A 26,362-nucleotide genomic window follows, 5' to 3' on the forward strand; every position below is an offset into this window, starting at 1 on the left:
TAAAGATAGAAACTTATTACTTTGGCTGCCATATACAAAGTTAGTTAACATTTAGAGGAGCATCTATTCTAAAAGTCATAATATGCATTTCTCACCTTTAGATTTTATAGCAGGTATCACTCTCCTTTTGCTTTCAGTCCTATAAAATGAAGCAACATTTAAATAGCCAGAAGAGATATTACAGAATTAAACGTTTAGAAGCCAATGCTCCTTTTTCATTAAGGACAACAAAGTACATCAGTCCTAGAACTGCACCCTTATTTTTGATAATACTTGTGTAGTTTTTCTTTACCAATTTTAGTTCTAACATGAGCTAAAGTACAGCAAGGATATTCAGGGCTAGTTCCTCAAATGGTGTAAATTCAAATAGCTTCTGTGAAATCAATGGTGACTGATGCCAGCTGGGGCTCTAGCCCTGAAAGTCCTTGCTGCACATAAAATTCTTCCACTATTTAGAACATATGATGATAAAGAAAACCCCCAAACACTCTCCCACTAAACCTCCTTATTTCACTCCTTGCCAAAATACTCTCAAAACTTAACTATTGGGTTCCCATAGCATCACCCATGTCCCTATGTAAATGTGCAGCCTCTCAGCCGCCTTTGATCTACCTTGATGCATATGCAGTTGCAATTCTGTTCTGTTAAATGACAGCTCTTGTGTCTAGAGCATCACAGACCCTTTTGAATCTCTCAAACAAGCTGGAATCATTTTGATCTTTTGTGTGTAGCGTGTGTATTGTGTCGGTGCTGTGAAATAATCACACAGGGGGCAATGATGTAGGAGAATTAACTCTTATATTAACAATCCTGTGAGAAGCACTAAAAAAATAAAGCTTCAGCTGTTTCTTAACAAGGAAGATCAAATAGGAGATCTGTGATGTGGCTGTTCCAACTGGTAAAATATAAACAAATGTCAACTTGCCATTTCATTCCCTTGTGGCAGTTGAAATAGAACTTATTCTTAAAATCACTTGGGTCATGATTTCATAAACTTGTAATATTTCATTTACAAATTAGAGATCCATATATACATACATACATACACACACACAAACATATTAGAGCAGAGGTTTTACAAATATTCTAGTTACTGACTTGCATGGATCTGTCCATGAGAGAGAATCCAACTGTCAAAATATGTTGAGAAAATACCTGAATACTCCAGTGAAGAAAATTCACTATTTTACACTTTCTATCAAGTATTTGCTAACAGCTAAATCATGAACAACAGAAAAAATAACTTTAAGAAAGGAAGTGTCCTTTTTCATTACCCAAGGGACTACAACATTTTATATTTTAAGTAACAGAAATATATTGTATAATAGCTCATTTATCAATTTCAGCTGCATACTAGCAAAATCCCTAGAAGTCTGTTGATATTTAACATTTTTAAAAATATTTAGCTATCAGACTATTTTTATAACTTGTTTAATGCAAATTATATTTATTTCAATATTGGAGCATTAATACCATCTTTTATAACCATTCCAACTGAATCCAACACTGAAACATTCATTCATGAATTTAAAGCTATTTTACTATATCAGATTACACGACATTCAGATGTAAAGATGAGGCTGGTTACAAATTCAGCTTTGTTTTTCCAAGTCTCCAGTTCAACAGGGCCCTTATGTATGGGGGAGATGCCCATCCTTATTTAGCAATGCCTAACTTTATGCACATGTTGAAGTCCTTTTATTTTAATGCATCTTCAGCACATTTTAAGTGTTCTGCTGAATAGTGTCTATGGGCTCTGTCCTGCAAGATGCTAGAAGTAGATACCCTTAAGTACCACTTTCTGACAAAGCTGAGGTTGGTTAGGAATTCACCTCTGCTTTCCAAGTCTCCAGTTCGACAATGCACTCATGTATTGGGCCGGGGTGGGGGGAATGCCCATCCCCATTCAGCAATGCTTACGTTATGTGCATGTTGAAGCCCTTTTACTTTAATGTGTCTTCAGCATACGTTTAAGTGTTCTGTTTAGTACCATCTATGGTCTGTCCTGAAAAATGCTAGATACCCTTAATTCCTGCTTAATTTCACAGGATTTCATAGTCTGCAGCATATCTCAGCAGGTGCACAACTCCGTACAGATCCAGGCCATAAATATATATTTCAGATGATGCAACTCTGACTGCACCATCAGGTTTTTTTTTCTTGATGTAGTGTTGGTAGGTAGCCACTTGTTGTTGAGGTGCATGTTGAGAAGTGACTTCACGGACAAATTGTGAAGGAACCATTTATCTTCAAGTAATTTAGTAAAGCAAAATCAGCAGCTGATTCGCCTGTTTACTCTCAGTCTGCTTCTTCAACTTGCCCTATGATTAAGTGAGGAAGTGTTTTGTTTATTGGTTTGATTTTTTTAATTCAGCCTGGGGTTCAGTTCCTTCTGAAAAATTTGTGTCTAGCTTTTTCATTTGTTTCAGTCCTACATAAATTAAGGCAGAGTTGATCCGCTGGGCCAAGATCCTTGTCTTTAACTAAGGAATGCAGTGTGCATCTCAAGACCGTGGGATGTTCCTCCTCAATCCTGGGCCAGCAGTCCTCTTGCTGGTTAATCTGGTCTTCTTTCATAACCAAAAGGACCTCAAATGCAGAACATACTGGCTTCCAAAAGTCTCAAGTCCCAGATACGGCAGCCAGGGATCATCAGAGCTATATGGAGGCCCTGGACGCAGAGTCTTTCTGCCAACTATGACTGCCTTGGCTAGCAGAAGGGTAGTTCTTACTCTACTTCAAAGTTGGCTCTATGCCAAAGGTGGCCAACATCTGGCCCATGGGCCAGATGCAGCCTGTGGAGCTATGGCATCTGGCCCACAGGGCTCTCCACGGGTCAGGAAATCTGGTGGTGGGGGAACAATGGCAATACTGCCACCCTTCCCTGTTTCCAAATCCCCGCCCCCCCAACCTCTCTGGGGCTGGGTTGGAGCCAGGCCACATCTCCCCTTGCCCCTCTCCCCCCTGCCATGGGTCTGGGTAGGGCCCAGGCCACACACTTTCCTTTCTGCCATGCAGCTAGATGGGGCCCCACCACACCCACCCTGGGCCCTGGATCAGGACCACTGGCCAAATGCATCCCATAGACAGACCAGGCACTGTCCATCCAGCCGACTGCGCAAAACGTTTAGGCACTGCTGGACTAGATGATGCAGATCATTGGACACTACTACTGAAAAGGGCTTCAGAAAAAGGCTTAGTAGAATTCAGTAAGACTCTGAAGAATTCTAATATTATAATAAGCCATAGTCTGTCTGTCTGTCCATAACACTTTATTTGCACTCTGATTGGCTTACAGAAACAACCAATTAGAGTGTGAATACAGCGTATGGCCAGGAGGTGGTGGCGCAGCAGAGCGCTGCCATGGTGGGGACACAAGGCCAGCACAGCTGGCCTCTCCCCCCCTGCCCTGCTCCCTGGAGGTGGTGGCAATGGAGCAGATGGAATGGGGTGGAGGCTAGTGGAGCTTGCTCCCCCACTCTTGCTCCTTGGAGGTGGTGGCAGTGGCACAGGGGGGAGTGGGGTCAGGACGCTGTGAGGGGAGGAGAGCCCCCCCCACACCAATCCCTCCTGACATGGGGTAGGGGGGGGAAAGCAGTGGGCCTGGGCTGACACAGCGGCAGCAGGGGGGAGGGGATGAGCAGGCCCGCTGTGGTGGTGGTTGGTGGGGAGCAGCAGACCCGGACTTATGTAGGAGGTGTGGGGGGATGGGAGCAGTGGGCCCGGCTCCAAAATGGCAGCAGGGAGGATGGGGGCAGGGCCAGGCCCGGCCCAGCCCCAAAATGGAGGGGGGGGGGGGGAGTGATCCAGCCCGGCCCTGAAACAGCGACGGGGAAGGTGGGGGTGGCAGTCCTGGTGCTGGTCCCACAATGCCGGTGGGGAGGGTGGAGGGGGGCATGCCAGGCCCAGCCCAGCTCAGCCCAGAAACAGCAGTGGGGAGGTTGGAGGGGGCAGGCCTGGCCCCAAAACAATGACAGGGAGGTCAGGAGGGACAGGCCTGGCCCTGAAACAGCAGCGGGGAGGGTGGGGAGGGCAGGCTTAGCCCTGCAGCACAATGAGGGAAAGGGGAAGCGGGCCGGGCCCCAAAGGGGGGGGTGGGGGGGGGAAGAACTGGATGCAGGCCCCTGGTCCCATCTGCACCCCCTGCCTGTCATTCTTGACGGGCAATTGGCCAATGTTGTATGAAAACATGAATGTATGAAGAAAGACCTGTACATCATTAAAAGATGGAAATGACAGATGAGGAGAAAAAAAAAAAAGAGAGAGAGATCACTGGTATTACCTCTGAATTCAACTCCAAAAATGCTATGTCTAATTCATTTTCAAGCAAGCTATTTTCTAAATGACACCTGAAGTTAAAATGTTAGTCATTGCCAATAAAAGACAGAAAACTCTGTGAATTCCAGAAAGTTTAAGCTAGGAACAATAGTACAACAATGACAATCATCTTATGGCAGAGTGAGCATATCAAAACCATACAAAGCCTCTAGAGAAGAATTTTAAGAATTTGCTTCAAGCAATCTTCTTAATAAAATTCTCTACAGTCCTGTACAAGTGTCTACTTCCTCCATAAATGTATAAAATAAATCCTGGTTCTATTTTTTTTTTTAAAGTACAGGTTAACTTCAAAACATCATTTCATTTTTTATTTTTTTCAGCTCAAGTCTCCCATTTTGGAAGGTTTGCTTTTATAAAATGAGACCCATCTAGAAGGTTCTCATATAAAGTAAGTGAAAAGCCTCCCAGAAACTAATTCCTTTTTTTTTTTCCAGAAAGGATATTTCTATAGAGCTGGTCTTGATTCTGTTTGGTAAATACTGAGGGAATTAATCAAAATAAAGAGTTTCAATGACAATGAAAACTGGAAAACTTGCTTCTCTCCTGGATATCACTTTGGTAAAGAACTTGTTGAACCTCCATACTCTGTGTCAAGTGAAAACAAACAAAAAAAAGATGTTCCATCAGAAAAATAAATGAAAAGGACCTAGATCCAGAAACACTGATACTCCACAAAAATATGCCTAGAAGCATATTGGTTAATCTTGTAAAAAGAGCTTGAAGCCTGTGCACATCTATCTTGAAGAAGCATTGTTGAGACACAATACCATGTGGTAAACAAACAGGATTGTTTCTTTTTCACAAGGCCTTTCTTAGTAACCCTCAAACTGAGAGATAGCAGGTAAGGAATTTGTTCCCAACAATGAGCTGAGAAGGAGAAGTTGTGGTCCTTCTCTAAAAGTAATCATTTTTCACAAATGTCAAAAAGCTTACTGATAAAAATGTATGCCTGACTACTTAATGCCAACCTTTCTACTGTGACAAAATCTCTTCTGTTCATCTCTCTATCCATCTGCATGATCATTTATTTCTCTGCAAATAATAATAAAAACCTGCTCACACTCAGGCTATTCTTTTTCTATGAACAAAGAGCAAGTTCAAGGTAAGTATAAGTGAATGAAAATATTTTTTCTGTATTTTTTTTAACCAGCGAGCAACACTTGATCTACTGTTTTTGAAGGAAAATCAGACAAATGCACTGAAAGAAAAATAGATGGGAATATAATTCTTGGTATATGATAAGAGATTTGCTCCTATTAACTATGTCCAATTGAAATTTAGAACAGAAGACTACACTAAAACAAAGGATTCCAAGAACATGTTATACCAGGATTTAAGACAAGAAGGGTACACTCATTTAAGACCAGACTCTGTCTCCAGTTACCAGGCTGGCAGCAGACAGTTACATTAAAAAGAGAGAGCATTTGCTCTCACATTCTAAGCCTGTAGCAACTTAGCAACTGATGTATAAAGGATAAAATTCATCTAGGTGACAAGGGTCCATAAAAGTTCTACCATGCCACCTAAACCCCATGAAGAAACTAGGCAGAGGGAACATGTGATGTGGTTCCAGAGAAGGTCTCCATGTTCCCCCTCTGTACTGCAAAGAGCAGCTCAGAGACAGACCTAAAGAGACTGATATAGGAGCCGTGAGCTACCAAATTTATGTAAGTTTGTATCTTGGGGTCTCAAAACCTCTAAGCAAGGGACAAGAAGGGCAGTGACTAGACAGGGAAAGTGGATGCTAGAGGGCTGTGAGTTTTGGGTATGTGGGATTTTCATTCTTCCTGGCTCTGCTTAGTTCCAATTTTAGTATATGTGCTGTCAAAGCAAGCCATTTATTCTACTTTTATGCCAGGAGCGATGAATTTCACCAAATGCATCTTGCACTGTTGACTAACAACAAAGCATAACATCTAGCATGAGAAAACGTTTCAGTAACTTTACAGAACTAGTATATACGGTGTCTTTATAGAAGTTTTATGAATTATCTAACAATGGTCCTGACTGGTTGGTATAAGTGATAACAACAAACTGTTAAGATTAAGAAAATGTGTCTCATAATAAATTTTGCAATTGTCCTGTTTAGTCTACAATGTTAAGAAATAGCCCTGAAATCTATTTTTAATGTGTACCTTTACAAAGTGCTTTGAAGATTAAAACTACACATTTATGATGGAACAAAACAAGAAAAGAATTCATTTAGGCAATAATTTATTTAAGTTTGCCTCTCTTCATAGATTACTAGAAGTGTAAAAAATCATTAAAAATAAACTCATATAGTTTCACTTTCACTGCTTTGAATCATTATTCAAGTTACTGAAAATCTTTCTAGAAAATGAATATATTGAATAGTCAAACTTCTGGTATTAAAACTTTGGGGAACTTTTTTTCCCTTACAAATGAATAATAAATTTACAAGAAATAAGCAAGACTGAAATTAAGTATGATAAAAACATAAACTATTAATAGGAAGTGGCGAGACTAAATTTTGAGAGCTGTTTTAGTTCAGTAAAGTTTGAGTGCCCCCTGATGGTCAATTTGATTACCTGCAACACAGTGTACTGTGGCATTTAAAGGTGTTACAGACAGATCACTATTAAATATTTCCCTTGAAAATAACTGAGATGAACTATAATAGGCAATTTTCTTTTCTTAAAATAAACAAAGAAATAATAAGAGAATTTTGCTTGAGAACCAGGACACAAGGAACATAATGGATTTATTCCAGAATACAATTTCCTCAAAATTGAAAATACTTTATTCAGTTTTTATATGTTGAAAAACTAATGGTCTTATTTGAGTCTCTCTATTTATAATGTATCTTTAGTCTTCAGTGTATGAGACAAATGAGACAAAGCAAACAAGCCTAAAAAAATAAATTGCTTGCATCAAAATACAGAATTATCTAGAATGCTACTGACCTCCACTGGCTGATTCTGTTGCTACAGGACTACAAAATGCCACACACATCGTATTCTGCACACTCTTTCAGAGAGATTCAGTCCTGACTTATGATACCTTTCCCCCAAGTAATTATATTACTTCAACACATTCTTTTCTTTTGCACAACATTGTACTCTTCAAGCTAAAGTTGCAATCACAGATAGTTTAAGCATATTCTTGGTGGACTAAATGAATCCAGAAAAAGTAGTTTTATACCTAAGGTAAAACAGGACAATATTTGTTGGAGAAGAGGAAGCTCTGGCATGCACCTCTGAACAAAAGGGAACAAGTGGTCTTTACTCAGAGAGCAGCTTCCTATTAAGACTCACTCCTTCGTACATTATGCCTTTCATCCCCACTCAACCACAAAATGATTTTGCTGTAGGAAATACAATAGTAGAAAAAGATTTACATTGAAAGAATCTTTAATAATAAACTGTTGCAGATCTGCCTACTTCCCCATGATTTATAATACAATAAACATCGGATTCTATTAAGTCTCATGCACTGAAGACACCGCACTGAAAAACTGAATATGAAAGAACTCAATTCTTCCCATCTCCAGTACCATAATAGTGAAATGAGCATGTATAAATGTGCTAAGAGTATCTCTTTGCATCTTTTATAGCTTGTGTGTATTAATCTGTAAAGCTTATTAAGAAAGTCATTGCTATGCAAAGCAGCACCCAATCTCTTTCTCTTGCTTTTCAACAGAGTGCAGTGTTTAGCCAATAGGACTGGTCCTCTGCCCCTCATTCTGCATTCATAACATGCAACATTTGCACAATGTATCTCTCAAAGGCTGCTGAATAGAAAGCCTTAATACTCATGTAAACAACTGCAAACCAATTACTTAATGAATCAGGCCCACACATAATGAGGTGCCAGACAAAGAGCTATAAATGCATTTTTGCGCCCAAGCCTCTGCTTTAAAGTAAAATCCCTCAGCTGTAGTTTGGGCTTAACTGGCACATCATAATTATTGTCTCTAGGACATCAGAGGAAGCCATTTTTTTTTATTTAGGTCCAGCAGGGTCTTTTTCGAGGTCACTCATCAGCTCAGTGACAAAATAGAGCAAAGAAGAATTTTTAAAAAGTACCACAGCAGTACTACACCGTTATGTTTATTCTCAAGTACTGGGTTTCAAGACCACTTGTAAAAGCAATAAAGCACAAGAAGTGACTGCAATAAGTGGAATCCTTAAATGTAAGCCTCTAAGAAATTTCGCTGCATCCCGACCACAAATAAGCAACCACCTGAGCTCTCTATTTCCCATTCTTTCATGCTACTTTTGCTACTTCGTGTTTCCAAATATCTTTGTAAGACTGATGTCAAGTGTCCAGCGGCAAGTGTTACTAATAGACTCTCTGTTTAAAAGGGCATATTATTCCTAATGTATTTAGGAAACTGACTTTATGGTGTTGCTTAAAAAAAAAAATAAGCCTTTAAAAATGGCTTAATCTACCATAGTATGAAGCGTGCTTGCTTCTGAGAGCCCAAAGGCATGAAATTATTAGGTACAACAAATGGTTTCCAAAATTTACTGGGTGTGCATGTGAATTGAAAAAGGTAAAATTAAAACTAAGCCATTTGTAACATTTGACTAGCATTTAGAGTAGTGCTGAAAGCTGCCAACACACATTTTAAGCAAGCACTATAACATGCTAAACAGTAAAATAAACACACAAAATATTTTGGCATAGTCCATTATAATATATTCAAATACTCTTATCAGATTTTAGAATTAAGCTACTAAATTCAACATTAAGGGCCTGATCCTTCCCACACTGAAGTCAATGAGAGCAAAATCTGGCAAAACATATATATTTGTAAGAATGCCTCTGCATTTCATCATATTAGAATTAATTTTCTTATGGAATCCTTCTCCCAGGAATAAATTAAGTTACAAAAAATGGAAATTGAAGTAATAAAAAATCTATAGTTTTATTTTAGATAAATATAATTTTAACGTTATAAATGTGTAATTTATTACCTAATTCACATTAAATTTATTAGACAAGAGTTAGAGAAAATACTGTGGCTTTTAAAATAAAATATAAATCAGTGCAAAATATAACATTAACATTTCTGGCACAATTGGTTTAATTTCCAACAACACAATTAACACTTTACCAATAAACGTCATCAGGAATGTTAAAAAGTAAAAGAGAAGAAAAAAAGAACAAGCATGCTATAAATGTAGATAGGGTCAAATAATTATCTAAATACTTAGAAGTATTTTATCAATGTCATAAATGGCAGTTTTCAGGAAGGGAACCAGATAACAGCAGAACCCACTTACTATGATGTTTTAATAAGCATCCAGATAACAATCTAAACCCAAGCTAAAATTTCATAAGATGATTATACTACTGTATATTGTATTTTCTACTCCTCCTTGACCACTAATCTTATTGCCACTGTTTGATTAGTATTGCATGCTGATTACAAATACAAGTAACATCTAACACAACACTGTTCTAAAGGATAGAAAAAAGTGCTGCAGTTTAACAAATGTAAAAAGATAAATTGCACCCTTTAGGAAAATGCAAGGCCATTAATTAAATGTACTCAGTTTGAAAGTAAAACAAGACAAAAGTAGCAAATACTTTAGTGGCAAATACTTTAAAGAAAAATACAAAAATACGTATTGAGCTACAACTAGTTTACATTTCAGATACATCAACATGAAGAAACACACCACTTTATTTCTTCAAGACTTTATGTTTTATGCCTGTCCTTTTCCTGACAACTTCTATTGTCTGGTCTCTAAGTAGCCCTACTGAGAGCAGCTGTACACGCTAATTTGTGGTTCACTGAGATGTCAATTGAGTCTTAAAATGAGAAAACAACAGCTGCAAAACAATACCTGGCTTGGGTGCAAATATTTTCTAAGGTGTACTAAAGTTTAAGTTGTTATATTACATAAACACAAACAGGAACCTTAACCCTTGTTTAAGTCACATAAAATAACATATTCAAAGAGTTTTATTCACTTGGTGGCATTCTTCTATTAAGGCCAAAAAGAAACGCTTTAATGACTTTACCTTGATAAAGGACTTCTTCCATCACTAGATGAAAAACTAGCTTCTGAACTGATTTTGTTGCTTCTCTCTGTCTTCTCTCTGTTTCCAATATTCAAACCTACAAGCATAAATGCCAAATGTAAACAGAGCAAACATCTAACACGCAGCCATGCAGTAAGTTCTCACTTACAAAAATCAACATTGCTTAAGTAAAGAAGGAAAAAAACAAGAAAGATGTTTTTTATTCTGAAACCTGAATAAAAATTCTTAAGTACAATGTAAAAATCAGGGTTTGCAATGAGATTTTATTGTTTCCTGACAATATAAATCACAAGAAAGGAATATCAAGATACAATTTTTGAGGGAATATTTTTAAATGTACAAAAATGGACACCAACTTGGGAAACAGATGCTCCCCCACAACAATTTTTTTTTTTTTTTTTTTTATGAACTAGCAAATTTACTCCCCCTTTCCTTGGCAGGGTTATTCTCACAGGCTACAAATGATGTTAATCAGGACTCTGATGATAATGTACTTTATTTGTGAAACAAATTAAAAAAAAAAACAACAACTCTAATCTAAAAACTACCAGCTATAATGATAAGGAATTATCTTTAAAACCTGCATGTGCCAATCCAACTTGAGCCAAAAGGGGTTCTAAATCAGTCCTAACAAGTGTCAACATGGAGAAAAAGTACTTGACTTGTATACTTCAGTACTCTTCCATTTGGTTGAGTTTTAGATTTATTTATTTATTTATTTAAAATACTTGTGGCCTGGTAGGAGCAAGAGCACAGTAAAATACCCAAATCTCCTTAAGGCAAACAAAATGAACCTGCAGAACAATGGCACAGGAGTAGAACATTTAATGTTTACTTTTCTTTGTATATCTTTTCTTTATTTTACAAACCTGGGAGTTTGGAGATTCTGTTCAACTGTTCAACTTAAGCAAAATCTTAGTCTTATATCTATTTCTTCAATTGTTTCCTTGTGCCTTTTCTGAAATTCTTGCTCATGTTGTTTACTGGGTAGTGATATTGTCTCCTAGATATTTTTTAATTGTCTCATTTTTCAGAAAGCTACAATTCTTGGCTGTTTTATGTTAGTCCTGCTTAACATTGTTGCCTTTCAAATACAGCCAAATTTCAGGCTCTAAAACCATTTCATGCATGATAAATATCTAAAAATCTATTCATTTACTTTTTTATCATCTGTTTGCTTTCTTCTGTATGCATCTTACTTTACCTCTGAGCTGTAACATGCATACATTGTATACTCATTCATTTCCAACATAATACATTTTCTGGATTACTTCCAAATTGGATAGCATGATTCTCAACTATGTGAGAATTAGACCTTAAAACCAGGTGTGTATGAGATTCAACTGAAAATATTTTAAAAAATTAAACTCTTACCAACTTCATATTTTCCTTAAAATAATAACATATCATTTCTAAACCACAGACAACTTTCCACCCTATAACCTGCATATATTTTACAATGAGACAGTTTCTGTAACCTGAATTATACACACTAATCTGTAGATTTCATACACACAAACTGTGATCAGAACATGTCAGACATTTCCAAAGAAGAGGCCGAAAGAAAAAAAAAATCTCACAGGAAAGATGAGAGGAGCTAAAAGTATAGGAGTTCTAGTGGCAGCAGTATGCCACTTAATAGAGAAAAGTCTGACCATTTTCAAAAGAGATGGTGACACAAAAAGAAACTTTGCTGTGAGGGAAACTGCAAGGGACACATGCAGAGAGGCACATGTACCCATGGGAGATCAAAGGAGGAGCTCCTGGATACAAGAGCAAAAGCAGCTCTGAGCTGCAGACAGCAGCACCCACACACATCAATAAGCCAGGGACTTTTATTTATTTTAAAAATATCTATATGTGAGTTTAGCATGTTATTTGTATATTTCTTTCAGCAGCAAAATGCTTCAACAATTCTAGCCCAACCTGGATGCTTTTAAGTCTTATTGGAATTGCTTTTCTACGGGACATATGAAAAAAACAGACTGAAGATTCAGCTTTGTCTCAATTTAAGATGCACACTTTTTAAGGGTTTTTAAGATCAAGCTTTCAAAGAACTTTGCACATGCACCTAACAGCTCAAACACATTTCTTCTGTGGGCACAGGCTGGTATGCCTTTTCAACAGGTGTCCAGTAGAGAGGTATGTTTCCAAGCTGTGTCAAACTAAACAAAATGCTGCTAGATAGTAGATAATGCCAATATTCAAAAAAGTGACTGGGTGTGCTGCTGGTTAGCTGAATCTGAGCACTGATTTTCAGATTTATGTGAGCCCATATAGTTAGGCAGGGCTAAAAAATGTGATAGAAATATGCACAGCCAGGGAAGGTAGGTTTTGGGAAAAGAGATTTCTGTCTCAAACTGACTGTGCCCCCGTGTAAGGTAACTACAGTTCTGAACATCATTTTTCCAGCAAATTATAATAAAACGAGATCCTGGCATCTCATCTCCTAAGGTTAATGATGAGGGAAATGAATGCCTGCTTTAACTATGTACTGGACAGGCACTGGGTGAATACTACAGAGTAGAACATGAAGGAGATAGAAGGTAATTGGGCCTGAATTCTTATGATCCCCCAAGAGGACCACTTATTATTGTATTGATTAGCATCCTCCTATTACCAACACAAGACAGAATAAACATATTTATTTTCTGGCCATTCTTATAAGATTTAAGTGCTGGAAGACTGCAGTTCTATACCTACATTATTCTTTACTTCAGACAAACCATGCTTATGGGGGCCTTGTGCTTAATGCCATGCCTGCCTGCCTAAACTAGTTTGGATTAGAACCTAGAACCTGCCCCCCCCACAAAAGATGACTACAAGGTTGGTTCAAAATACCTTTCTAAATGCTTTCTGAGTGTGTGAGAGTTTGAGAACAGGCACATACGCATGAGTGAGTGATAGTTAAGGTGTCCTTTGCTCGTTCTCCTCCTCCTCCCTCTCCTCTATCCACAACTGAAAGACAAGTCTAGCCCTTGATTGCCTCCAGTCTCTATTGCTGAATCCTCCTTTGCTCCAGTATCAACACATTCATTCTCAGCACCCTCAAAAAAGACTATTCACCCACTCCGTGCCTCCCATCACTTTCTCTACCACATCAAACACAAACATAGGCTACTTGTCCTTCACCTTTAAGGTCCTTCATAACTTAGCTTTGCCCTACCTTTCAATTCTGATACAATACTGTGCCATCAATCCCCACTTCTGCCCTAGCAATACCAGCCTTCATCGCCAATTAGCCCAATCATATTCCTCAAGCATCTTTGCACTTCCTTCCACACTGCCCCTTATAAATGGGAGATCCCTTTAAGAAACCATAAATCCACTAACTTATCTTCCTTTAAAGCCCCCCCCTTAAAAACACATCTCTGCTGTGATGCCTACAAAACACTTGACAGTGGCTAAACAGTTGGTATGCTGTGACTGTTATGATTATACTAAACATGATCATTTTGTTCTTACCTTGTCTTCCCCTACCTGTTTGTTAAATTCACCTGCCTCTCTTAATATGCCACTATTGTAGGCTACAGGGGAAAACAAAATATTTATGTTTTTATTGTAAGCATACAGGTCCTCATACAAAGGAGTCTTCATCCCTAGCTTACTGATTTTATCAAAATGTAAATAAATACTATGTTTATGCACTGTTTCATCGCTGACAAAATATGAGCCAGCGGTGCAACACAGGGGACAAAAAATGAGAAATTTAGGAAATGTGTGATCTCTTTGGAAAGCAAATTTCTAAGAACAGCCTGAAAAGGACCTATTTTTTGTATTCCTTATACAACTATGTTCTATCTCAACACTGTCCCTTGGAAAATATTCAAAGCTTGGCAACCACAATTCCTCAGTAAAACAGGTCATCATATCTAAGGCTACATCAGAGCTATTGCTAAGAACATAAAGGCTGTTATATTTTCTAGCACAGTCACTGCCATAACAGGTATCTAATTTAAGCTGTAAAACAGCTTGGGAACTGTAAAGCAAGCTTTGGGAAAGTATAAAACACACTGATGAAAGCCAAATTCTGTACTGTTCGCTAATGCTAAAACTTCCATTCTAGTATACTACTGGTTTCACGCTCCAAAATCCCTCAATGAAATTATAACCTTATTATATGCAAAAGTTATTCTGGTACAATCCTGAGATAGAACAGCATCCAAATGCCAAGAACGGTAAAATCTAGAAACAAAAATCTAACAGCCCCTTTCTTTCTGCACGTACTCATGATAATGCTGTCCTTATTCAGGTAATTGGGGAGCTCTCTCTCAAACAGCATCATATTTTTTCAGCCTTCAATATATGTTCCTAAGGTAACAAGCAATTACTGACTGGGGTATTATTAAGCACATACACAAAAGGGGGCAGAGTTAAGGCTGTATATTCATTTTACTCCTCCTGCCTTTGCATTGCTTAACTGTGCTGCTTTAATGCTGTATTAGCTTAGGGCCCAAATCATCCCTTCATAAAAGAAAAAGCCTTGGAAGGAGAAAATGGGGGGGGGGGGTGGGAGTTGGAAAAAATCCCTGCAAAAACTTCTACATGGAATCCTTCAACAAGGGCAGGGCAGGGCAGGAATGGAGGTCATCTCCAACAGAGCACCCAAGGATCACAGATGCCCAGGACTCCTGTACAGTACAGGTTCATGTATGGCAAGGTCTCTCTGCCTTGTCACTGGAACTGGGTTCCTTGTGCTCCTTCCCTTTATTCATGACTGCACCAACAGATCTACATTTATCAGCACCTCCTCAACTGGTGGTTGCCCTGGCATCCTCCTTTAAAGTGGGAAAGACTGTGAAGCTTAGAAACTTTTTTAGTAGCACACTCTTATCTTAGTGGGAGAACAGAGGGCAAGCCCTTCAAGCTTTACCCTACTGATTGCTTGCCCTCTCCCCATTGGCAGATCCTGTACTCACACTGCCCAGGAAGGGGAATGCTGTTATGAAAGTGGCTGACATAATCCTCTCCTTTCCTCCACATGGGGGAGTGGAAAACTGTGCAGTGGGAGATCTCCAGTGCACATCAGAAGGACACATTTAGAAAGGGAGTGGAAACAAGAAATACATTCAGTGTTCCCTTCAACTTGCTCCTATTTTTCTCCCTTCTTCCTTTTTCAGTTTGTTTCTCCTTATGCCTGGTTGGCCCTTCTCAACATTTTTTAAAAGATATTTAATCTCCATTTTCCTCCATTCTCCTCTCTTCCTGTCCCTGTAGATGTATACACCTACTGTATTTACTTGATTCCAAGACAAGGTCTCCCCCTCCATTTAACATGGAGGAACAAGTCCCTCATCTTCAAATTGAGCAGGGGGATGGGGTGGGTCAGGGCCAGAGCCACTGCCTGTCCCACTCCCCACCACCACCTGCCCCCTGCAGCCCAGAGCCCAGGCCAAAGCTGCCACTGTCACTGCTGCTACCAGGCTAGGCTGGGACTAAAGCAAATACATGCTCTGTGCCCTGGGCTAGAGCAGAGCTGGAGCCTATTGGAGCCTGCCAGAGCCAGAGGGTAAGTGACTGGGAGAGGGACAGAAGGGTAGAGGCTGCAAGAGTAGAGAGAGAGAGCAGGGGGGCAGAAACGGCAAGGCACTGTGGGGAGGGCAGGTGCCAGGGGGTGCAAGTGGCACATGAGGCAAGTTCCAGGGGGGCAGGTACAGAGGGACAGGGAGCAAGGGTCATGTTGTTTGACACTCCTTCTCACCACTGCCCGACCCCTACCACTGCCTTCCCCATTGCAGTGGTGTGGAGGGGGAAGAGGGTACAAATTTAAGACAACCCTCCAATAATTAGACTCTATACATGGAAAATTATAAAAAATGTATTAATCTTCCATATATAGAATCAAATGATGGGGGGTCATCTTAAATTCAGAGTCATCTTGGATTTGGGTAAATATTTCTCAGTCTTGCTTGCTTACTGCCCCTCCAAGCATATCAGCCCCTCACTCCTTGTATATGCCTGTGCCCTCTATTACAAACAGCAGCCAAAACCTCTTCAACTGCAACCCCATCCTCTCTACATGCAACTGGTGTGGAAGCACTGAAGGAGCTCTTTGTGGTAGGGCTAATTGGAATCTTGGGGCTTGTGAAAGGCTATGGATGGGCCTCATTGCTGCTCCTCAGGGCATGCCCATTTTCTTGCAAGGAAAGGTAGAAGGAGGGTGAGCTGCTGAAGGAAGATGCAGAGGACAGCAGCAACAGCTGTCCTCACACAGTGGTACTCCCTTCTTGCTCATTATGCAATTGATGTTAACGATGCTGCATGCCAGCCCCACAGTTTGTATGCCAACATCAGTTTATAAGCTAACAAGCCGAGGCATTTATACAGGGGGGAAAAGAACAGTATATATTTTGTGATGGATTAAAAAGAAGTCTAAAGGTTTAAAATGGGTATGTATATTGCCCAGTCATTCATTTCTTACCAAGATAATGGTAAATAAACTGCTTTAGACTGCCCCAGGAGGCTTTCATCACTGCAGATGTAATACAGGAGACGATTACTTTTCTACAATAAGCAGGGTAATGTGACTTGCACTAACTGTTTTCTGAGGGAGAAATAGAAATCCATAAGCTTTGCAAAAAGGGGATGATGAGCATTAGAGTACAGCAAAGCATACTGATTAGGGCTGGGGGGAACCACTTTTTTGGCAGGAATGCTACAAATTTGCCCTGTCCCCTCCCCAGGTGCCACTCCAATCCCTTTCCTTTGCTAGATCTGCTCTGCTTTCTGTTCCCTCCTCTATGCTCCCTGCCCAATTTCCTGCTCTGGTTTCTGCCTCCTGCTCTGTGCTTCCTGCCTGATTTCCTGCTCTGCCTTCTACTTCTTGCCCTATCTGCTGCTATGCTGGCTGTTCCCTTCCTCACCTGCTGTATGCCACACATACCGGCTGTCTGTGGCACTGATTAAGACAACTGTATACTGAAAATCAGAGAACAGCTATACTGAACAGCTATAACAAAAAAAGAGTATGAAATCATTACTATATGTTGATTTTGGAATAAGAGATTTAAATTTTATTCTTTATTTTACTTCACTAAAAATATAAACTCTTGTAAATTAATCTGTAGACTAATTCAACATGCACTGAAGGAGGAAGACTCACAGCAATGACAAGCTCTGACTTAAAAATAGCAGGCAAGGGACTGCAACTTTTCATAACTATTCTTTAAGTACACATTAAGAGTGTTCCTCAGTCTTCTGCTGTGGCTGCTGAACTATTCAATGAATTCTTACTGGTGCTGCTTTTAGACCTTCTTTCTGAAATGTGTATTTACATACAATGAGGAAACAGCTAACTGCACATACAGTCAAAACCCACCAGCAATTATGGAGGGTTTTGGGTCAAGCCTGCTGATTGCTCCCAGACATCTAACCTTTAAAACTGGCCTCTGGGAAAGAGCTGTGTGAAATTAAAAAGGAAAAATAAGAAAAGCAGAGTAAATTCCAATTGTGGCAGTGTTTCAGTGGCATATCAACCACTGGTTCCCAGTAGCAAAAGAATGGTGGGGCAGAACTAACTTCTGAAAGTCCTAACCTAACATCACTGCTATCCATCAACCATTGCAAACAAATTTCTGAGCACAGGAGTTTTGTACATACAAACCTATCATCTATGTGTGCAGTTACCCAACCAGAATATCCAGAGTAAACTGTGAAGTTATAACTGAGGCATCCTGATCAAACTGGACCTTTAAGTTTAAACTTGGGCATTCATAACAAAAGACAAACAATCTAACAGCTCAATCGTGGTTTGTAAGCCAATGACATGGACTTCTGTAAGGCCATTTCCCTCCATATTATTCCCCCAATTCAGCATTCTAATCTAAAATACTGGTAATAAATTTAAAAAACTCCATGGTTTTCGCCAAATTGACTTCCCACTTTGCATCTGTCAAAGTATTTTCTTCATGAAGACTTATGTTCTGTTCTTAACAAAATGGATGCAATATTTTCCTTAAATAATCATCAGTTCCAGGAAAAATACCACACAGTTAAAAACAAACCATGATGAATACACAGTACCGAGCAGCAGAAATTATCTTTGACATACTGTACTAGTACAAAAACTGGAAAAAGATGTATGAGTATGCTATGTGCTTTCAACTTTATGACATATGTTCCAAAGTCTATTTCAGTAGAATCAGAAGCACAAGGACACCAGTTAAAGAAAATATAACGATCATGCCCCCACTGTGAGGGAAAATGTAGTTTCTTACTTAGAATTCTCTGCAGAAAAAAAGATAAGCAAGTTCCTACTATACCTGCAATATACAAATTTCTCCTGTTCATTTTTTAATATTCTAGCTAAAAGGGCCATGTAGAATTTCTGCATGTTAAGCACTGCTTCTATCCATTCACACACATACATACACACACACACACACACACGCACGAGCATGCACGCACACACACACAAACTGAATGAGTCTAGGTCCTACGGGGGGAAAAATGTCTGTGGGGATTAAATTATGGCCATACAGAGCATTTTTGAGTGTCTGACACTGCAATCTGAATTATGTTCTTTTCAATAGTGCGCATGTTCCTCCATTTGTGTGTGCATCTGCGCACATGTAATTTCCTGTTCTTTTAACAGGCAAACTAAAATAAACCCAAATTCCAGCATGTGGCATCATACTGACACCTGCATGGCTCATCACCAAATCAGAACCTTCAAATCTACCTCACAGATCTCTGCTACTCAAACTAAGGAAGTGTCTGGTAGGAGTAGGAGTTTATCATTTTCTCTCTGGACAAGCACTGAAGGAAGATGACATGTGCACACTGCTGGTGGAAAGCAGAGGAATCATGAAACCTGAGGATCTTCCATTCCAAACGGTGGAGGAGTGTGCCAAGCAGTCACAGACCTATTGATCAGTCCAGACCAACTTCCACTGTTTTGCCTAGTCCTCCCCAAACTGTGTCTTCACAGAAGGGAGGCACATTCACAACACAAAAGGACACTTCCTTGATGTATTTCACAGGATCATAGGAAAGTAGGGCTGGAAGGGACTTTGCAAGAGCAGGTAGTCCAGCTCCCTGCTCAAGGTAGGATTCGCCCTGACTAAACCATCCAAGTCAAGTATCTTTTCTAACCTGCTCTTGAAAACTTCCAAGGATGGAGAATCTACAGCTTCTCTAAGTAGCCTGTTCCAACGCTTGCCCATCCTCATAGTATGAAAGTTCCTCCTAATCTCCAATCTAAATAGTCTCTGCTGCAGCTAGAGGCCATTGCCCCTAATCCTGTTCCCTACAGCCACAGACAAGAGCCCATCTCCATCCTCTCTATAATCATCCTTCAGGCATTTAAAGACTGTGATCACATTTCCCCTCAATCTTCCCCTTGGTCAGGTGTGAACTGCTCTTGGTGAATCCATGCTTGCTGTTCCTGAGTGCTTCAAAATGGATTTCTTGAGGACCTGCTCTATGACCTCCTTCTTCTCTTTCTTGAAGATGGACACTATATTTGCCCCTTGTCCAGGCATCTGGGTCTCTACTCAATGTCCACAAATTCTCAAGACCCAGCTCCCAAATATGGGGAGCTCTAGAGTTTCTGAGTGATATGGCTGTAAAAAATTTTTAGCATGACAAAGCAGCTTATTTTTCCAAACTGCATTCTCAAAAATGGCAGAATCATTCTGGCCTAAAATTAAAGCTAGAAAAAAAAAAAATCTCACAGCATGGAAATTTCTACCCAAACTGTTAAATTTTGTCAAATTATAAAGCAAACTGAAAATAAAGTTTTAGGATGGAAAATGTTAGGCTACCTTGACAGAGTAATTTATGACACATATAGAGGCAGTGTGATCTAGTGGACAAAGTGCTGTACTCAACTGAGGACACTGATGTTCTACTTTAGACTACCCCTGGCCTGGCAGGTGACCTTAGGCAGGTTGCTTCAATCCCATGCCTCATCCTTGTCATCTGTGAAATGTAGATAAATACTACTGAACTACTTTGTAAAAGACTACAACAAAGGTAATCATGGCTGACTAACACAATCTCTTTCTTGAATAAGATGCCGGTATTCTGGACCAAGGGAATGCAGCAGATCCAACCACCCGAACTTCTATATAGCCTCTGTTATGGGAAATTAAATTGGAAAGGTGGGGATTTGTGTAGGAACTGTAAGATGGTGAAGGAAGAGGAAAAAGGGAAACAAGAGCTTGTGTTTGAAAGGGGAATAATCAAGTTAGAGGGAGATTACTAGTGGAATTTAAAGAACTGTTTTAGGATCGATCTTTAGTATTTTCAGTAATGGCACAAAAAGTAGGGATATGCTAATGACACCAAGTTGAGCGGCATTATTAGTACCAGGGAAAATGAGATCCTTATATAGAAACACTTGGATGTTCTTAAGAAATGGAGTATTAGAAATAGGACAAAATTGAATAGTCAAAAGTGAAAGGGCCTCCACATTTCGAGAATTAACTGCAACTTCTGGTGCAAATTGAGACCTCATCAGTTGGAAACAAATAAGGAGACAGACTGTGGTATACTGATTGATCAAAGAATGATAATGAACTACCCTTGTGATGCAGGTATAAAAATGGTAAATTAAATTGTAGGATATATCAGGTAAAGCATTTCCAGTAGAGACAGAGAAGTATTAACATTGGGGAGATCACATCTGGAATACTACATATAGTCCTTGTGATCCATCTTCATGGGAGATGAATTCAAACAAAAAGGGATGCAGAGAAGATCAACCAGAGGAAAGGGCACCTATTAGATAAAAGGAGACTAAAAGAAAACTGAATGCCGAAAATGGGTAGGACTATTCTCTATAAATAAATGAGAGAGAAAAATGCACTTTGTTTCTATGAGCTTTGTCCACATACCAATCTCTACTTGAGACACCCAAATGAGATTCCACTCACAAAGAATCTCTATGATACAATTACCTTTCTCCTCTCATTGTATGCTTTTATCAACAATAAAAGTTAGCAATTCTGATATTTCAGTTGTCACCAGGCTTCAAAGTTAACAATTTCTTGAAATTAATTATGAAGAAAAATGTAATACTGCAAATTTCACACGTCAGCTTGTCCTAATGAAGTCATTATTTATATTATAGTAAATATTAATAAATGGTCCAAGGAACATAAAATAAAAGATGGTCTCTAGTCAGAGGAACTCAGACCCTTTAATAACTTTCACCACTACAACCGCTACCAATTACTGCACTTTCAAGTAGTTTCCAAAGAACTGTTAAGACAAGCATTAATTACCCTAAAAATTGCTACGGGTGACGTTCCCAGTGAGTACTTGTATTCTACTGACTTTGTGAGCAAATCTGAAAGCTGTCAACCTTGGACCATTTTATGAGAACTCAATTCCATTTCTATAAAGATACACATAACATCAAATCAGCAAGGTTACAGATAAATAATTTCCCCTTTTCAAAAATATACTATAATCTCAGAATTCACTTTCTGGAGAAAAAAATAGTTGAAAAATCTTAGAATTAGAACACTAGTTAAACTCTGAAATCAACAATGTCCAAAGGCACCTAAATGCTCAATAAAACAAACTGAAAGTATTCTTGATTTAAGGAAGACAGGAATGAGATCTCACTATAATCAGAAGCATTAGCAGTCAAATCCTAAAAGCACATACTCCTTTTAAGAGCAAAAAACATTAAAACCTTCAAAAAAATGCTAACAGGCAGGGAAGAAAAAGTCTAGGAAGATGACTTTTAGAAGTTCAGCATCACGTGAGGCTCCAAACACAAACACTTGCCCAGAAGTCACAACTAACAGTATATCCAGTGTTTCCTCTATGTAGCAGGAAGAACAATTGCCTCACACAGATTGTGAATGGAAACTTTTGGGATGCTGGAAGCCAAAGTTTGTCCACATTAGATGACACAGATATGACCGTCCTACTGCAGGCCTACCAGATCAAAACAATAAGAGGTCACAATCAGACAGTCATTTACACGTGAATCTTTCTATAACAGCAGTTCCTAATAAACAGATGTCAAATCAAGTGAAAAAGTTGAGTAAATTTATTAATGCCTTTATTAATACACTCCAAGTGGAGCTGCAAGAACCTTTTAACTTCAAGTTCAAAAGGGACTTCTCCAAGGAAGATATGTAGGCTTGAGAAAAGTGTTGACAGGGCAACTAGCTCATTAAAGGTGACCTTAAAAGGAAAACAGAATTGGATTCATGCCCTTTCATGTTTCTTTATGATGTACAAATTGTCACAACCCAAAGTTGTGATTTTTGTTTTGTGTGTGCTTTGGCACTGCTAAATTATTTTCCCGCTAAATTGCAGCTTCTTTGCACAGTAGAGTTTTCTGCTGCAGAAGAGAACCCCGGTGCAACGGAGAATTTCCCGCCAATTTGTAGCTTTCTTTGCATGGTGCATTTCTTTTGCATCTAAGAAATGCTCGGTGCAAAGAGTTCCCGTCATTTGTATGAGAATTCGAGCCACATTATTGGCTAGTTCTAAAATATGCACACGTGGAGGCTAGCGATTGGCTTGCTAGCCGTATAAGGAGCTTGGGTGGTTTCCACCCAAGTTGGAGAGAAATCGGAGGGAGAGAAATCGGAGTGAGAGAGAAACCTTCGCCTTGCGTGAAGATCTCTAAGCGCTGCGGATCCTTACGGACGCAACGTATTTCTTAAAAGGCAACAGGGGCCTGACCAGCCTCTGGCCTCTCCCCATCGCCGATAGATTCCTAGACGTATCCCTTCCTGCACGAGAAACAGAAGAACCCACGGAGCTTCAACAACTCCATTGGAGAGAGCGAATACAAAAGAAACGAACCCACGAAGCTTCAACAACTCCATTGGAGAGAGCGAATTTGTCGTAATCCTCAAATGAGGATTTAAGCGGAGCTGTGCCTGGAAAACTGTCCAGCCTACACCACGACCACCTTGGGTGTAAATAAACAATCTTTAAATCAACCATTACGCGTCCATGACTAATTCTAGCTCGCCCTGGTCTTCTCCGACCCCGCGTGCCCGGGCTGCTGGCCACGGCCCACATGCACAAAAGGGCCCGGATCACTCCCAGCCCACACACAAATGTGGCCTAAGTTTTGTTCATGTGTATTTTTATATTAGGAGGTCAAGTTTGGCCTGCTATTTTTTTCACAAAGACTATAAAGAGACCTGGAGAACAGAAAGACATTGAAATTCAAACATGCCAAACACGTGGAACTTGATGACTGGAACAGATGGGTCTTTTTTTCCCATCAAACTCTTTATACTATGGTTAACATCTATTTAAATCTAAGACATGAACACATTGTAGGGAGAGAAGCTACTACCTTTGCTAAAAATTTAACATTTCTGACTCTTCAGTATGAGCTGCAGATAGCTCCTAAGATACAAATGAGTCTTTCAAACAGTAAAACCAAACAACGGATTTGATAATCTTTGCATTTCACAACTTTGGTATGCTTCACAAAGAACCAAAAATCCCAGCATCTAAGTTCAAGATTTTAAGAGTTCAGCTGATTCTCCTTTGGACTGTAGCTGCCTTGACAAAGCACTTGTGCGGGGTGCAAGAGATAAAACTGGAAGCATCTCCAAACTAAATTTTTCCCCACTGATAGCAAGGACAAGGGGAGAGAGATATTTTTCAACACTCCTCCATCAAACTCAACAAAGAAGGGACGGATAGTCACAGCAATCCTGCTTCAAGTAGGCATTTCATGCAGACACTTGTTGAGCTTAAGAACATACATAAAAACTGCCATTTACTGGGTCAGACCACAAGCCCATCTTGCCCAACATCCTGTGTCACACAGCGGCAGAGAGTGGATGCTGAAAGGGAGAGTGAACAGGGTTTAACCAGGGCTTTTTTCACTGTTCCATTCTCCCTTGCAGCATCCAGCATTTAAGATCTAGGATCTTGGAAGTTGTGACTCAGAAGCTGTACCCTTAACTCCCATGCTCAATAGCTACTGTGATGCACCTTTCCTCCAAGATTTTGTCCAATCCCTTTTGAAGCTGGCTAAACTGTCAGCTTCCACAGCATCTGGTGGCAATGAGTTCTACACTTCTAATACAAGCTGGGTGAAAAAGAGAACCCCAGGATTGGCTGTTTACAGACACACAGCTAGGGAATCTGCCTTAATCCTTTCTTTTTTATGTTCTTGTGACAAGGTATTTAGCAGACTTTGCAGATTTTGTTGGAATCTGACAGGCCATGCTGTGAGTGCTTCTGCTATGGCCTCAAAACTTGCGACCTCTGGGCTGTCAACTATGTGCTTTAGTGCCCATGCTCTGACCTGGTGCACATCTCCAAATGGGGAAACCTAGGGATGCAGAGGGATTGCAGAGAAGTTCCTCAGGTCTGGGTGCAGCACCAAGATAGGCAACAGGGGAAGCCCCTGCTGAGGAATTCCCAGGGCATGCTTCTGCAAATGGGGGAACCTGGGCAGGTACTCCTGGGCTTTCAAGGGACTGATCTGGCATGCCCCAGGAATGGGAATACCTGAGGCATGCAGAATTGAGTCCCTTAAGCCTTGGAAGCCCCTGCCCAGGGCAGCTCCAGGCTGCCTGTAATTGCCTACCTTAAAGCAAACAGATGCAAAAAAGTGACAAAGTCATATTGCAGATGCAAATTTTGGGCATTTGTGGCACAACAAGGTGCATGGATATGATGGTTTGGCCTTTGTCCCTCCATAAAACATTTTATGGTGGCTCAAAGGTGACATCTCTTTACAGCCTTAGGGTGTTACACTTAAAAAATGGTATCTGTGCATGACATCCAGCACCCATGACTGTACTCAACTCCAAAACAGAGTCTACAGCTCTCATACTCAGCTTCCTGCCATAATCATACTTCTTGAAGCCACAGGGCAGCCTTTCTTCCTCATTTATAGGTGACAAATGCGAAGAAAACATTCTGGAGCAAAAGAATTAAAACAGAACTATTTGGGAGCCTAGTCAGTCAGTTTTGAGATACTTCAACACTAACCTAAACAAAGAATGTGCTGAAGCCCCTTCACTCAGAGCTGACAAAGGGCAAAAACTCACTAATATCTACTAAGCTTTAATGTTTCAGCATGCTTTGTTGCAAAGATGACCCTTGAGAAAGGGTACATTAAATGTTGACCCTGGATACATTAAGCTTAACATCAGCAGGAATAGCATAAATAGGAAAACAGTGACAAAGGCAAACAATAACAATTTTAAGAAGTTTGTCTGTGCCCAAAATAGGCTTCTCACCAAACAGCACCAAATTAAAAGCCTAGTCTGGGCATCAAGTGGGCTCAGTGTTAAAGGGTCAAAAAGCTAAAAGTATATAAAAGCATTTGTGGAAAGACAAGTGAGCAACAGGTACTTTTCTAAAAGACTATCATCAGGGTGGTCAGGAAACCCACAGAGTGTAATGGAAATCTGTAGCCGGTTGTGTCTTAAAGATGCACAGCACATGAAAGAAGTAACATAGCTTTCAAACAGTATATGAAAATCTCTTACGCTTAGAGACAAGTACAAGTTGCTGAAATCATGCTGGAACTGAAGTACAAAACAAGGTGGCAAACAGAATGATCTGAATTTAAACATAATTAATTATTTCCCCCCCACCATTTAAGTCATTAAAATGTTGATTATGTAAAGTTTCTGACATTTCTAACAAAAGAAGAAGAGTTAACATTTGTACTTCCATTGAGTCTAATGTGACTAATGATCAGCGGGAAATATATGGAGGAAGGAGGCTGGATGCTTGCACTAAGCGAGATATTCTTTGCAGCCTGTATTTGTAGCAGAGCAGCCTGATCTTTAACCTAGCCAGTACCCCCTGGAGTGCAGAGTGCTAATACTTCCATTCTGCCCTTCTTTCTGCAGAATCCAGCAGAATGCAAAAATTGAGGCCTTAATTAGGACAGCCTTTTAATGGGAAGGTAGTCAGAGGACACCTGTACCCAAGTGGAATCTACTGTACAAAAACCATTTAAAATCTCATGACCTTAGGAAAGCATAGATGTATTTTAAAATAAAAAACAAAAACAAAACAAAACTAAAGAGTTAACTAAAAGGTAATTTAA

At 39.7% G+C, this 26,362-nt stretch overlaps 1 protein-coding gene across 3 annotated transcripts in view; it reads right to left on the reverse strand.

Annotated features, from left to right (window-relative positions):
• The window catches only part of KIZ (kizuna centrosomal protein), a 111,444-nt gene that overhangs the window by 2,724 nt on the left and 82,358 nt on the right, over window positions 1–26,362 (reverse strand). For all 3 annotated transcript variants that reach the window (XM_019491029.2, XM_019491031.2, XM_019491028.2), the window contains 2 exons: window positions 10,333–10,429; window positions 96–139 (listed from right to left, as the gene is read on the reverse strand). In XM_019491029.2, the coding sequence (XP_019346574.1) occupies window positions 96–139; window positions 10,333–10,429 (141 nt within the window). The remainder of the gene's footprint in view (window positions 1–95; window positions 140–10,332; window positions 10,430–26,362) is intronic.

This window comes from Alligator mississippiensis, chromosome 1 (genome assembly GCF_030867095.1).
Source record: "Alligator mississippiensis isolate rAllMis1 chromosome 1, rAllMis1, whole genome shotgun sequence".
Lineage (NCBI taxonomy): Eukaryota > Metazoa > Chordata > Crocodylia > Alligatoridae > Alligator > Alligator mississippiensis.